General features: G+C 35.7%; 1 protein-coding gene across 2 annotated transcripts in view; it reads left to right on the plus strand.

Annotated features, from left to right (window-relative positions):
• Positions 1 to 16,460, plus strand: part of lmbr1 (limb development membrane protein 1) — a 167,836-nt gene that overhangs the window by 112,152 nt on the left and 39,224 nt on the right. For both annotated transcript variants that reach the window (XM_039753618.1, XM_039753619.1), the window contains 2 exons: positions 4,012 to 4,084; positions 10,885 to 10,965. In XM_039753618.1, the coding sequence (XP_039609552.1) occupies positions 4,012 to 4,084; positions 10,885 to 10,965 (154 nt within the window). The remainder of the gene's footprint in view (positions 1 to 4,011; positions 4,085 to 10,884; positions 10,966 to 16,460) is intronic.

Below are 16,460 nucleotides of genomic sequence, written 5' to 3' on the forward strand. Positions count from 1 at the left end.
GTAGTATATAGGGATTTATAGTAGTCTCTAAAAGTGTACATTATATTTTTGTGTTCGATGATTTTATCTCCGTTAGTGTTAGTAATTACGAGATTGCGTTGCATATCTTGCTTGTGAATTTGTTGCGCTAAAAGCTTATTAGCTTTCTCTCCATGTTCATAATAATGATGTCTGGATTTGTAAATTAGTTGTTCGGTTTCTTTAGTTGTCAAGAGGTTTAATTCTGAATGTAGAGCCTGCCTCCTCTTATGTAGAGTCTCGCTTGGTAGTCTGGCATGTTCTTCATCTATTTTAGTAATTTCGCTTTTATCTCTGCTACTTTCTTCGCTCGGATTTATTTCTGTGGGAAAGATATGAGATAATCTGTCCTCTTAAGAAGGCCTTAAGAGTTTCCCAGAGTATTCCTGCAGAGATCTCAGGGGATGTATTTGTCTCTAGAAAGAATTCAATTTGTTTGGATATAAATTCAGTACAATTCTCGTCAGCTAATAGAAGCGGATTGAGGCCATCTGCGGGTGAGTGTATGGGGCTTAGTAATTTCAGCTCCAAGATCATCGGAGCATGGTCTGAAATAACAATAGCATCGTATTTACAAGATTTAATCTTAGGCAAGAAGTTATTATCTATAAAGAAGTAATCAATCCTTGAGTAGCAATGATGTACTGGTGAGTAGAAAGAATATGTTCTTGAATTTGGGTTTAAAACCTCCAGGGATCTGATAAGTTGTGATCAGTTATAAACTTTGTAATTATCTTTGCGGTGTTAGTTGCGTTCCCCTGTGGAGGAAGTCTTATCTAAAAGTGGATTTAGAACACAATTAAAGTCCCCAGCCATTATAAGTTTATGAGTGTTCAGATTGGGAATGGATGCAAATAAATTTTGTATAAATTCCTTATCATCAACATTAGGTGCATAAACATTTATCAAAATCATTTTACAGTTAGATAAGTCTCCCATGACCATCACATATCTCCCTTCAGGATCCAATACTACATCTGATGCTACAAATGGTACTGTTCTATGTATGAGAATTCCCACCCCTCTAGTTTTCTTTGTAAAACTAGAATGGAACATTTGGCCAGTCCAGTCTTTTGCAGCCGGAACTGATCCTTACTTAGTAAGTGGGTTTCCTGTAAAAATACTATTTTAGCATTTAGACCTGTTAGGTGAGAAAGTACTTTCTTTCTCTTTAATTCGTGATTCAGGCCTTTAACATTCCAGCTTACGGTTAACTGTCCCATCATGGAGACACTGATTCTGAGTTTTTGATGTCATTTTATAGTCTTAACTGGAAGTGAAATAGTTTAGGTCTTAATTTCCTATTCCCCCAAGAGTTGTTGCCATGCAGCTTATTATTACGTTGATAGTTATAATTATAAAGATTGAGATGATAGATTAGATATAGATCAAGCCTGCTCTCTTTCTCTTCCCCCCTTAACCCCCACCCTCCCTTTTTGCCTCCCCAGGTGAGGCTAAAACCCACTTCATGCAGTCCCAGTCCTCTGACATACCCAGAGACAGAGCACGTCCAAAGCACATCAAGCCCCCATGCAGTGGCGCTTTAAGGTTAAAAGATAGAGATATCTGTTACCAATATAGTCTTTAAAAGAGGAAAAAAAAAAGAAAAAATTTTGCACTTAATATATATATATATATATATATATATATATATATATATCTTCATCAATTTTAGTGCATTAAGATGATATCCCCAGATAATAAACCCAGGTGATGGTGTTAAAGATGTGTCCAAAACAAGCATAACAAGTCTTAATGCAGTAATAGCAATAACAGCAAACCAAGGGTATGATATTGAACAGTCTCATTTAGGGTACACATGAAATAATTAGAAAAGAAAAAGAGGAGGAAAACGTAATTAAGCACAATAAAACATAAACATTTAGCCCTAGTAATACTAAGTAATGATAAGTAATAAGTAAGTAATAATAATATAAGAATATGAGAATATATGCTGATAAAAAACCCGTATTTTAAAACAAATAGATCAGACAGTAGATTATTAATCCTAGCTTTATCATTTACCGCCATGACTCACAATTATGTATCAGAATAGTCCCGGTATCAGCTTTCTTAATTCATTTTCTGCTTCCTCCTTGCTAGCGAAAACATAGAAATGACCCTGCCATTCCACTTTCAGTTTTGCGGATACAGGAGGCCGTATTTGACATTGGCTTGCCGTAGCAGCTGTTTAATATTATAGAAGGCTGCGTTTATAGCTGTTGCTGGAGAGAAGTCAGGGAAGACGAATGTGGCTATTTTCATATATAATATCTTCCTTTTTTCTGAGGAGTTCCATCACCTCTAACTTAAATGATAATCGTTCAAAACGAACTATAAAAGATCTTGGTCGGGTCTGACGGTGTTTGATCAGCGTGACGTAAGCGCTGCTATCTCAGATTCTGCTTTAAAGTTCCCCCGATTATTTTAGAAAAAAGTTCAGTTGCGAATTTCACAGGGTTTAAACTTTCTCGATTCTCCGGCAGGCCTTCAATTCTGACATTATACCTTCTACTCCCATCTTCTAAAGCAGCCAGTCTGTCTCCAAGTTTTTCTCCGAGTTTTTTACATTCCGAACTGACATTTACTGCTCTTTCCTCGGCACTGGCAGCTAGATGTTCGCTATTTCGATCCGATTCGTGAATGTCTCACTAAGATGCTCCAATTGATCAGCAAGCGTGCTCAGTTTAACGAGTTTTTCTCAATGCGCTCTTCAATTTTACCCAGCACCTGTCGAAGTTCAAGTTATACCTCTTGACGCAGCCTTTCATTTGCCTGTTGGAATTCCTGTCGCAGCCTTTCATTTGCCTGTTGGATTTCCTGTCGCAGACATTCATTGGCCTGTTTCATCTCCTGTTTCAGTCTCTCATGTGCCTTTGCCGTTGCTTTCTCATTAGCCTTCTCGCTTTTCTTTATATCTTGCGTGAGCTCAGCGAGCAACACTTTCAGTTCAGATAGCTCAAATGTGCCTTCTTGTACCGTAGATGAAGCAGCAGACTCTGCTGAAGCAGGTGTCCCCGCTGCTCCAGTCCCGTAATTGCGTAACTGAAGCCGCGGACCTCCCGGCCTTTTCCAGTTTCAGGTAATCCTCTCCAATCGGCGAGCTATCCACATCTGCACTCACGATCGCACCTTCGCTCCCCTTTTCGCTCTCAGCCGGCGACGATGTAGCGGACAGTGGTCCCGAGGAGTCTGTACTTTCGCCCATCTGATCCAGGTCTGTCTCTGAGAGGCCGTATCTCGAACTAGGGCTTGCTGATCGCAGCTTGGATGTAGCTTTAGTCTTGATTCTTTCGACCCCCTTCTTGTTGGCCATGTTTATATGTGTTTACATATACTGTAGCGGTCCCTCTCGGGTTGAATAAATACAGGATATCTCAGAATAATAAGCAAATAATATGAAAAATAGCACCACTGCTAGCGGAGCTCCACTTCAGACGTCCATCTCTCGCATCGGACGAGACCAATTTATTCCATGAGTCTGTGGTTCTCTGTGTAAACAAAAACTTTTTAATGTTTGTGCAGTATCTGTTGTTAGTATCTGTAGATATTGCACATATTTCTTAATTAGCTGATACTCTTTGTTGCTGTTTGTAATTATTAACATTGTCAGTACCAGTATATGGGAATGAAAACTTTCAAAACTTAAGTTTTAATTTACATATAAATTTTGTTAATTGTAAATCCCTAGCTTTTTGCTAGGTTTAGTAGTTCTTTTTGTGTAATATAAAAGTGCATGTTTGCTAATTACAGTTTGCCATTTAACATTATTTCTTGTGCTGTTTAAAAGTTGTTTTGACTTATGCATTTGTTTTTATTTTGTTCTTCATGATAAACTAATAAAACAAATGAATCCCTGACCAGAGGTTTCACACTAAATTAGTATATCAGTAATTCTTTATGAGATGAAGCTTTAAATCATTGTTTGTATTCAGCTTAAGAAAAGAGATGGTACACAAGTTTATTGTCTCCTTGTGCCTTTGAATTTTTTAGATTCTTGAAGACCTTGATGAGCAAATACATTGCATTTGTCTAGAAGAGGAGGCTCTTCAAAGAAGATTAAATGGTGTGTTCATAATTTACATTTCAAATGATCTGTTAAGTTAGTATCTCTCTTGAGTAAGCTTATGTAACAACCAATAGAAATATATCCTTCACATTTATTTTATAATGATTCAGAAACATTTCCTGTTTTATTAAGGCAAAAACATTCTTGGTAAGTAAACATGTGGACATTTTGGTGCAAAAACTCAAATTTTCTCTTCTTGTAAGTAATTTGATAACAGTATTTTTTGAGAATAGAACAAAAAAAAAAATTTTTAAAGCATCATAATAAAAAACACATAAAATCTGTAAATCAAGCCACCACATTAAATTTGTTTCTTTTATGTTAGGTAATTATTAAAGAGAGTTCTGGTTAGTGCTGTGTAGTGGTTGTTAGCATTATTGCTGCCCAACTCCAGAGTTCAGATGTAAGCACAATGCGAACTTTGTGTTTTCTATAGGATATTCTAATTTCTTTGCCCATGTTAAAGTGATGCAAGTTATTGTAAATTGGCTCTGATGAATGCATATGTCTGAGTATGCAGTACTCTGTCATGGACAGGGGCTGTTGAATCTCAGTCTATCGAATCTCAGTCTGGAGCTCTCCTGTGTTCAGTTGAGACATTTTTCCTATGCCAGCATGTTTCTCAATATTTCCTCCAAAGTCTGTTGCAGACTACTTGGCAGTTGTACATTGGTCTTAGAATTAATGAACATGGGTATGTGTATCTGTTTGTCCTGTGATGGACTGGCACACTGTCTTTTGATAGGTTGTGCCTTGCATTCAGTGTAAATGAGGCAGTTATTGGCTGTCAGTGATCAGAATTTGAGCATTGCAAAGTAGATAGATGAATCAAAATCAGATTTATTGGCCTAGTTTTCACACATACAAGGAATTTGACTCTGGTTTTAGTGATTCTCCAATTATAATTTGCATAGTTGACATACACACCTGAGCTAAAAAAAAAACTCTTAATACAGAGAATGTAAATCTATATATCTGTATATATATATATAAATTAAAGGAACACTTTGAAGACACATCAGATCTCAATGGCAAAATAAATCATGCTGGATATTTATACTGATATGGACTGGGTAATGTGTTAGGAACGAAAGGATGCCACATTGTTTGATGGAAATTAAAATTATCAACCTACAGAGGGCTGAATTCAAAGACACCCCGAAAATCAAAGTGAAAAAATGATGCGGCAGGCTAGTCCATTTTGCCGAAATTTCATTGCAGCAACTCAAAATCGTACTCAATAATTTGTATGACCCCCACATGCATGTATGCATGCTTGGCAACGTCGAGGCATGCTCCTAGTGGGATCTGGGGGATCCCCTCCCCGATCTGGACCAGGGCATCACTGAGCTCCTGGACAGTCTGAGGTGCAACCTGGCGGTGTTGGATGGACCGAAACATAATGCCCCAGAGGTGTTCTATTGGATTTAGGTCAGGTGAGCGTGAGGGCCAGAGGCAAAGCAAAAACAGATTTTTAGGAAATGTTATAAATGTATTAAAAACAAAAAAGTAAAATATCACAGTGACACAAGTATTCAGACCCTTTATTTTGTGCTTCATTGAAGTGTCTTTGACAGTGATTCCAGCTTGGAGTCTTCTTGTGTATGATGCAGCAGGCTACACACACTTGTATTTTGGGATTTTCTGCAAATCTTCTCTGCAGATGCTCTCAAGCTCAGTCAGAATGGATACAGAACATCGGCGGATAACTATTTTCAGGTCCCTCGAGAGAGCCATTGTCCTGTTAGAAATTGAATATTCTTCCCAGTATGAAGTCTAAAGCATTCTAGAGTAGGTTTTCATCAAGAATGTCTCTATATATTGCTTTGTTCAGCTTTCCCTCAACCCCGTCAATTTCCTAGTCCCTGACGCAGACAAAACAATCCCACAGCATGATACTGCCATCACCATGCTTTACCATTGGAATGGTATTGCACAAGTAATGAGCAGTGCCTGGTTTCCTGCAGGCATGATGCTAATTTTGCTTTTATCAGACCAGAAAATCTTGTTCCTCACAGTCAGAGGCGTGCCCTTTTACAAACTCTTAAGAAAGTTTCCATGTGTCTTTTACTCAGGAGAGACTTCTGTTTGGCCTATCTGTGGCCCAGATCAGGGGAGCGTTGCAGTGGTAATTATCCTTCTGGAAATTTCTTCCATCTCCAGACAAGTTCCCTGGTGCTCAGCCAGACTGACTCACTGGTTCTTCGTCATCTCTCTTACCATGGTTCTTCTCCCACAATTGGTGGTCCGCTGTCAGAAGAGTCGTGGTTGAGAACCTTCAAGGCTGGAGAAGTGTTTTGTAGTCTTCCCCAGATCTGTGCCACAACACAATCCCATCTCTAAATTCTGTGGGCAATTCATTTGACCTAATGGCTTGATTTTTACTCTCATATACATTAACTGTGGGACCTTCTATAGAGGCAGTTGTGTGCCTTTTCTAATCTTGTCCAGCCAACTGAATTGACCACAGTTGGACTCCAACAATATATTGTGATAACAATATAAATAAAACCCACAGTATTTTTGACTAACAATAAATATGCCTGAAACTGCAAATGCAACAGATCAGAGCAGAGCTTCTTACACAGAATAGTCATCTGCCATAATGTTGTATGCTGTGTAATTCAAAGTTATTATGTGTGAGTGATTGGTTATTTCATGTATTCTGCAGTTATATTAATATTTGTTAGAAAGTAATAATTTGCCAGTATTTTTAGAAACTAAAATGCAAATTATAAAGAGAGTAGAAGTGGATGAAAACACTGTGTAGCATAATCATTCAGGTTTGTACCCAAACAGGAAGGGAGCTAATGCAGAGCCTGGAACATGGGGTGAGGATAAAGTGGACTTATCTCCAAACACTTCAGAGATGCTTCTGTGCTACTAAAATTCAGTAGCATGGGTGAAAAATGGCAAGGCTCCTTAAGAATCCTAGCATGGATTGTCTCACAGATTTGCATAAACTGAGGCTGATTACATTGCCTCTTTTCCTAAGAGAGGTTCAGGGCAGAATGTCTAGGCAGTGAACAAGGCAGATGAGAGCATGTTTAGTTGCTGGGGACCGCATACACCGTTATACGGCAGCTAATAAAGGAGACAGCACATAGCCAGTGCTCTATAACACCTGTTCAAACCACTAGTAATTGTCAAGCATGATCAATGTAAAGGCTGTCTCCAAAGAGGGTAATGTTCCTGTGATCACTGTTGCCAGTATTATCAAGTATTATCATGGGACATGGCCGCAAGAAGAAAATTAACCCAAGATTGAAGAGAAAGATTTGCAAAATGTGATGAAAGAACTAAGGAAACCTCAAAGCATGTAGAAGCTGATTTTCAAGCACAAGGTAGAAGACTTTCACGCTTCACCATCTGTTGCTTTTTTTAATTGAATTTATTAAAAGCAAGTAATATTCCATACAATAAAGTCAAACTTAACAAAACTAAATTCAATTCAACCCCTACCCAAGAGAAAGAGAAGGAAGGCCAACAGCCAGAGTAAAACCTTTAAGAGTAGAAAACAGAATCTTTTTCCCCAATATAAATGCTTATTCTGGAATGTTATTAATTAGATCATGTCATGTTTTTAAAAAGGTTTGAACAGGTCTTCTTAATGAGCATTTCATTTTCTCCAGTTTCAAATAGTACAACCCCAAATCCAATAACGTTGGGATGCTGTGTAAACATTTTATTTGTTATTTATTATTAGATCATAGGAAAATATCAGATGTTGAAAGTTAGACATTTTACCATTTCATGAAATATATTAGCTCATTTTGAATTTGATGGAAGCATCTCAAAAACGTTGGGATGGGGGCAACACAAACCTGGAAAGGTAATTGGTACTAAAAAGAAACAGCTGGAAGGACATTTTGCAACTAATCCGGTTAATTGGAAACAGGTCAGTAACATGTTTGGGTATAAAAAGAGCATCTTAGAGCAGCACAGTCTTTCATAAGTGAAGATGGGAAGAAGTTCACCAATCTGTAAAAAAACTGCATTGTGGAACAATTTCAGAACTGCAAAAAATTTGAATATCTCATCGTCTACAGTACATAATAACATGAAAAGACTCAGAGAATCTGGAGAAATGTCTACACAATGGAAAAGTCTGAAAATCAATATTGGATGCCTGTGATGTTCAGGCCCTCAGGCAGCACTGCACGTGCATAAGAATGCTTCCAGAAGTCTTTGTCTTGAACGCAGTTCACTGTGCCATCCAGAAATACAGATTAAAGCTCAATCAAACAAAGAAGCAGCCATATGTGAACATGATCCAGGAATGCCACCATCATCTCTGGGCCAAAGTTCATTTAAAATGGACTGAGGTAAAGTGGAAAACTGTTTTTGAAATTCTTTTTGGAAAATATGTGGCGCTGAGTCCTCTGGACTAAAAAGGAAAGGGACCATCTACTTGTTATCAGAGCTCAGTTTAAAAGACTACATCTGTGATGGTATGGGAGTGCATTAGTGCCCATGTAATTGTCAGCTTGCACAACTGGAAAGGCACCATCAGTGCTGAAAGGTATATATAGGTTTTAGAGCAACATATGTTCCCATCCAAAGTCTTTTTCAGGGTAGGCCTTGAATACTTTAGCAAGACAATGCTAAACTGCATTATGCATCTATTACAACAGCATGGCTTTGTAGTAGAAAAGAGTCTGTGTGATGAACTGGCCTGTCTGCAGTCCAGACCTTTCACCAATTGAAAACATTTGGTGCATCATGAAACGAAAAATACAACAAAGAAGCCCAGGACTGTTGAGCAGCTAGACTTCTACAGTATATCAGACAAGAATGGGAATGTATTCCTGTCCCAAAGTCCAGCAACTGGTCTTCTCAGTTCCCAGACATTTACGGACTGTTATTAAAAGAACAGGGTTTGCTACACAGTGGTAAACATGGCCCTGTCCCAACTTTTTTGAGACGTGCTGCTGCCATCAAATTCAAAATTACATTATTGTTTTCTTAAAATAGTACATTTTCTCAATTTAAACATTTGATATGTTTTATATGTACTATGGTGAATACAATATGGGTTTCTAAGATTTACAAGTCATTGCATTCTGTTTTTATTTACATTTTACACAGTGTCCCAACTTTTTTTTAGAATTGGGGTTGTATAACATCAGTTACTCACTAACTTAAAAGAAGTGAGCTAGGATTCTTCCAGTTTAGCAAGATAAGTCTATGTGCTGGTAGTGAGGTAAAGGCAGTTACAATTTGTTTGTCCTTTTTTACTTTAAGCCCATCTGGGAGTATACAAAATACCGCTGTTAATGGTTTAGAAGTGATTGTGACCCCAAGGCTGGCTGATAGGTATTTAAAGATTTTGGTCTAAAATTATGTTAATTTAGTGCACACACAAAACATGTGGCCCAGTGAGGCTAGAGCTCGATTGCAAAGTTTGCAGGTTGCATGTTGCCCTGGAAACATTTTGGACAATTTTAAATGAGATAGATGTGCTCAATAAAATTTTTAAGTTAAATAATTGTATGTTTTACACGTATTAATCTAGAGTGAATTCTGTGCCTGGCTGCCTTCCACTCCTTTTCTGAAGTGTTGTGTAAGAGATCCTTTTCCCACTTTACTCTGGAAACTTTGAAAGGAAGGGATTTAAAATGTTTTTTATATATTATGGAAATGTTGTCTGTGTCTTGAAGACTAATCAGTATTTCTTCTGGAATAGAAATAGTTGGGAGATGAGGAAAATTGGGCAGATTTCATTTAGCAAAGTTTCTAATTTGGAAAAATATAAAGAATTGTGTTGGTGGGAAGCTAATTTTGGAGTGTAATTGTTTGTAGGATATAAAGACATTATCTATATACAAATCTCCAAATTATTTTATCCTGTTCATTTTCCAAACATTAAAACCTGTTTAAGTTGGAGAGGGTGGAAAAAGTTGGTTGACATGTAGAGGTGCCACATTCTGAGTGAATGGAAGACAATTGGATTCTTAGTATATTGACAATAACATGTATTTACTTGGGTACAAAGCAAGGAATATAAAGAAGTACTGCACGATTTTATTCCTATTCTTAAAAAATGATTTTTTAAATTGTATATTGGGATATTTTGAAATAGAAATAGAAGTTTAGGAAGCATATTCATTTTGACAGTGTTAATTCTCACTGCTAAAGTGAGATGGAGCATAGACAATCTTGCTCAATCTTGGGAATCAGACCCAAGGGAGTATGTTGTATCCTAGGATTAGCCACACATTTAGCCTAATAATATTAAAGTTGCATTGACAGAGTGTTTGTTGCATTTCCTATGTTTCTGTGAAATCTACTGAAGTAATTTACTATTACTTTGTGAAACATCCATCCACTCAAGCATTCATGATTCATTATTGTGTGCATGTTACAATAAGAATGTGGATTTTTTCATGTGCATTTTATAGATTTTATTTTCGAGACTGTCTTTGTTTGCATTATTGTTGTTCATTGCCATTTTCATTTAAGTGCTATTTATTTAAACTCATGAAATTATGTATAAACCAATGACGTTAAAAAATCACACTCAGCTTTTTTTTTTTTTAATCTTCACCTGTTATTTTATTGTATTATTTTAAGACACAATTTTCTTATGTCTTTAAAAACTAATACCAGTTTAAAAATACTTACATTTTATTAAAACGATTCTTGTTTTTCAAAGGTGCTCTTATTTTATATATTTATTTTTTAGCATGTGCAGAAACAAGAATAATGTAACTAGGCCCATTACATTATTCTGAGTAAGCTATGAATGACTAAACAAATAATAATTTTGTCTGAAAAATATTTATGTTGTGTTGAAGGAATGACATCACGTGCTAAATATAATCCAGGTAACCTGAGGATGGAGCTGGACAATGTAAGGAGCATGAAAAATAAATTAGGTAAGTGTTATCTTCTTTATTTTATTCAAAATTAATTAATATTTCATACCATCTGGTTGCACTTTGGTTATATTTTTAATATTTTGCTGTGCTTGTGTGTGTGCGTATAGATAGACAGATACACACCCCAACATGCTTACATATTCTTTACACATACACAGTGCATTCCAAAAGTATTCCCCAGCAGAATGACAAAGCATAAACAGAATTAAACATATTGAAATAATAAAACCTGTACGAAACACACGCTAATGCATAATAAAAAGGTACAAAGGGCACTGTTTCGTTGTTCAGTGTCTTCAGATAATTACAGGAAATATGCCAGTACTCGGGCAAATCAACTGTGTGTCACATAGACATACATAAAAAGATCAGAGGCGTGCACATATCTTGAAAATGGGGATGCTCCGATCAGGTTTTTTTAATTCCGATATCGAACACCAATTTCATGTTACTTGATCGACAGATACGGACTTTTTTTTCACTAAGCTCCTGCATAACTAGATGCATAGAAGTGTTATGTTCTATATTTAAGTGTTAACTTTGATATTTTTATAATTAAACTATAGACCAGAGGTGTTAACTGTTTTTTTAATTAACAAAATTAAATTGTGTAGGGCTTTATTGTTGTGGCCATAAAAACACTACACTAGATAAAATTTCCTTACAATACATAGTTTAATAAAATATATGCCAAAATAATTTCTCATAATACATATGACATAACACAAGATAAAAAGCTTCTCATAGTTACACACTGTCATATTGTGTAAAGTTTTGTGTAATGTACTTACCTGAAATGAAGTTTAATTAAAAAAGTAGTTTTCACCATTTTGCTAACAATATATATATTCTCACACAATAAATTCCCAATGAATTGATATTGACAATTAAACACAGCTTAAATGTAAGTATGCATGCACTTACATGTTTTAATCATTTTAAATCATTAATTGCACTGAAGTTGTTTGCTGTGAAAATGTATATTAACTACACTTAAACAGGTGTTTTTTTCCTTCAGTGTATCTGCCAGACATTCGTAATTCTTGAGGTGAAATTATAAATATATACTACCATTTTAATTATGTAGTACTTGTTACTTACTAAAACGTATGCCGTATGACACACAGCAACAATTAGTAAACACAGTAAAAATCTTTAAAAAAAAGGCAATAAAAAGCTACTTTAATGGATTTATACTGCTTCCAATTCATTTTTCTCAGTTTATTACTCCACTTTCTTTAATATAAAGATAAATATTCCAATCATTTCTGACTCTCTGATAAAAAAGTTTCCACTTGTTGCTCTTTGATAACACTGCAGAAAGTTTGCTGCAAAAAAAAAAAAGAGAGAGACAGAGTAACCCTCGCTCTGTTGCTGACTCAATTAGTGTAATACCTTGTATAAAGGGGCACTATAACTAAATTACCATAATATTTAGAAAATCAGAAGCACAGAATATCATTTTTTGTGATTGGCCAAGTCTTTTTTAGTGGAAATCGGCCAAGTTAGATCAGTGACCAATTGATTGGAGCATCCCTACTTGAAATTCAATACCTTGGTACTGTAAAAAAGAGAATGTAATAGAGCATTTTTTGTTAAATGCACTGTTTTTTCCAAAGGAGTTCAAGTTATAGTTATAATCTTTTGTTTTGTAGCATATTGATTTTTTAAAGTAAAACATCAGCCCCTTTCAGAGAACCAAAATAAAGTGAGTTATAACTTCCTTTATTTCTCTACTTGTGTAAGACTAGTATCACTGTTTTGTATAAGTGAAATAGGCTGCCTTCTTTTGATTCATCATTGGATTTTCATTATTATTATTATTTAATTTTTGTTATTAGATTATTATTTTCTTTAATCAAACATAGTGTGATTTTTCAGAATACTGAAATTCTTTAAATCTTAACAAACCACAATTTTTAAAATAGCAATGATTGCTTGTTTCTATAACATGAAGCCACAGCTTCACGCTTAGTCTACTAGGAGAGACTTGTTAGTTAAACGGAGTACCATAGTTTTTTGTATATGAAAAAAGATAACAATAGGTAGGACAAAAGCTAAATGCAGTAAGCTACTAAGACAGCTATTGCAACACAGAGAGATGGATAATGAGACACTTAAGTCTAAAATATATAAATTAAAATATTGGATTGTTCTTATTGGAAGAGTATTCAAATAAGCATTAAATACTTCAGCTTTAAAGTTCAAAAATGTTTTCAGCTGTGAATCGACAGCAGAAACACGAAACGCAGTGTACAGCATTCCATGCAGCACGTGCTCAGCGGTATACATTGGACAAACTTCAAAAAGAATCGCAACACATATACAGGAACACCGCAACGCCGTCAGAAGAAAGGACTCGCGATCATTGATCTATACGCATACTAAATCAACAGGACATACATTTAACTGGGACAATGTACAAGTAAAATTCAAGGCCAGTACAAAAAGTGGCAGAGAAGCTGGCCAAATCCTGGTTATCAAATGAGAACACCATCAACAGACACTTGGACATAAATCCAGCATATGCAAACTTAAGAAGAATGTATTCGTAATAAACAAGACTTTACACCCATTACACCCCCCCCCCCCGACTTAGCCACCTAAACCCACCTCTAGCCTACTAACCATCCACCACGAAAGTTTTTGTGATATATTGCCTTTGATTCTTGTAAGTCTAAGCATTATCCTCTGATGAAGACCCCTGGCAGGGATTGAAAGCTCAGGAATAAAAAACTACTTTTGATACGTGATTCATTTTCTCCCTTTGTGGATCTCCAGCGGCAAATATATATATATATATATATATATATATATATATATATATATATATATATATATATATATATATATATATATATATATATATATATATATATATATATATGCATACATACATACATGCACCTAATATTCTTAAAATCTAGTTTCATAAATGTTTATATAAGTTTGGAAAAAAAATATCATTATATACCCTTCTTAGAAAGTTTTTTTCTTGAGAGTAGCAGTCTAAGGGTTTTTTTATGTGTTAAGAAGGATTTAGAAATAAAACTTTGGTTAAAAAAGTCTGTGATCCTATTACATCAAATCACCAGTTACTAGGTCCAGAGATCTGGAATTGTGAGGTAAACCTTAAGGGCTGTAAGGTCAACATTGTCTCCAGATTTCTGACCCCTGTGTCTGGAAAAACTGGCTGACTGATAACCTTGGTGACACCACCCCCCAAAGGACCCCCACCCACGTTATTTGTAATTTATATCTCCTCTGTGTAGACATTCTGATGGTGCAATTCATAATAAGTAACAGAAAGTGTATGTCTTGTTATAGCACCCAAAATCTAAGAACAGCAAGGACACAAAGCCATAGACTTGTAAGGCTACATTATTGCATCTTATGTAAAAAAAAAACTGTAAAGACAGTAGTATTATGTTCAATTAAATTTTTATATAATGCTTTACACTTGGTTCACTGTCTTTGCATACATTTATCTACAACTGTAATATATTAACAATATATCATAAACAATATAGTATTTAGATACATTAGCACACAATAAAAAAAAAAAATATATATATATAATGTGTGTGTGTGTGTGCATATATTCAAAGCAAATTTCTTTTGTAGAAAATCCAAACAGTAATAATGATACATTTTATTTAATTATGCCTTTCAAGCCATTCAAGGGCAGATAACAAGGTTAAACCGTAAAATTGTATCAACACTGTAGATAAATATTCTATGAAGATGTACACAGCTGAAGTACATCCTTATCATAAATATATTATGCATCAAAATGTTACTGTATAATGTTTTATTCTTTTTTATTACATATTTTATAGTAGTAAGAACATAATTTGCTGTTAATGATAATGAAATGTGCTGATTAATTCTACTTGATGGTAATATTACTATAAAAATTGTGCATCAAAGCCCAAAAATATATTGCAAATGGTTGTTTTGGAAACATTTTTTGACATTTTTTTTCTATAAGAACATTTAGTCCTTATTGTGATAATTAATGGCTAATATACTTACTAATAGATAGTGTCACAAGAACGACAAAAAGTCTTTGAAATAGGTTTGGGGCAGCCACCCATATAATATTTCCCGGCTGCAAAATCGCTCAAAAAGATCAGACATGTTTACACTATTGAGTCCAAAACAGAACTAACTTGCTGCCTTAAAATGGTGGCCTTTAAATACAAGTAGAGGAAGTGATGTCATCAGGGCCAAAACCAGCAGTGACGTCATTGGTTGCCCCAAAACCAGGCAAGACTTCCCGAGATTAGTCTGCAAGGAATAGAGAGAGAGAATCAGAGCACTTCGCCGCCCCCTGGTCAGGCGTGGAATTACTTTTATTCAAGCCCTTTAGTTGTCCCCTAATCATGCGTGTGTGACAATAGATAGAACTGTATTTGCCCCAGGAGAGAAGTTTGGCTTTTTACAGAAGCTCTTTAAATAAATAAATAAATAAATATACACGCTTTGGTCTGAGCATACACCAGAATGAGTATAAAGCAAGATCTGTCTTGGCTGTCACAGTCACAGTGAGGCATTATGCAGACATATTGCAGTTGGCATAAAAAATACCCAGTAGCGTTTATTCTGCTGAATGATTTTTTGGCTGAAGGTACTCTGTGTTAGTGTGTCATAGAGGGGGTATGTAGCATTGTTCATAATGGCACTCAGTTTTGTTTTAATTTTCTCCTCCACTACTACCTCTAGGGGTTCCAGAGTGCTTCCTGTAACTGAGCTTGCCCTTTTAATTAGCATGTTGATTTGGTGGGCCTCTCTTGAAGTGATGTTACCAGCCCAGCACACCACAGTTTAGAAAATCAAACTGGGCATCACAGAGTTATATTAGATGTGAAGGATGTCACTTTCCACAATGAAGGAACGCAGTCTCCTAAGGAAAAATATTTTGTTTTGCCTTTTCTGATATAGTTCCTCTGTTTTCCAAGACTAGTCTAACATGTCATTAATGTGGAACACTTCTATATCCACTCTTTGAATAGTGACTAGACATAGAGGTTCTTTGGTGTACCGAAAGTCAATAACCAGTTCCTTGGTTTTGCTGATGTGAAAAATGGAGACAATTCCCTTTGCAGAAAGAACTATATTCATCTTCTTTATTAATACACCCCATAAGAGCTGAATCATCTTGAGAATTTCTGCAAGTGACATGACATGGTATAATATTTGTAGTCGGTTGTGTACAGAGTGAACGGAAAAGGAGGCAGGACTGTTCCTTGTGGTGCTATAGTGTTGCACACAACTGTATCTGAAACACAGACTTTGAGTCTCACAAACTGTGTGGTCTGCCTGACAGATAGTCCATTATCCAGGACACCATAGACTTATCCACCTGTATATAACATGTTACACTCAGGTGCTTCTAAGCTTTATCAGAGCATTACCTTTGGTACACAAAACCAAAACAGTACTAGCAGTGGACAGAATTGGTACAACTAATCATGAACATGGTGGGGTGA

The sequence above is a fragment of the Polypterus senegalus genome, chromosome 5 (genome assembly GCF_016835505.1).
Source record: "Polypterus senegalus isolate Bchr_013 chromosome 5, ASM1683550v1, whole genome shotgun sequence".
In the NCBI taxonomy this organism is placed as follows: Eukaryota; Metazoa; Chordata; class Cladistia; order Polypteriformes; family Polypteridae; genus Polypterus; species Polypterus senegalus.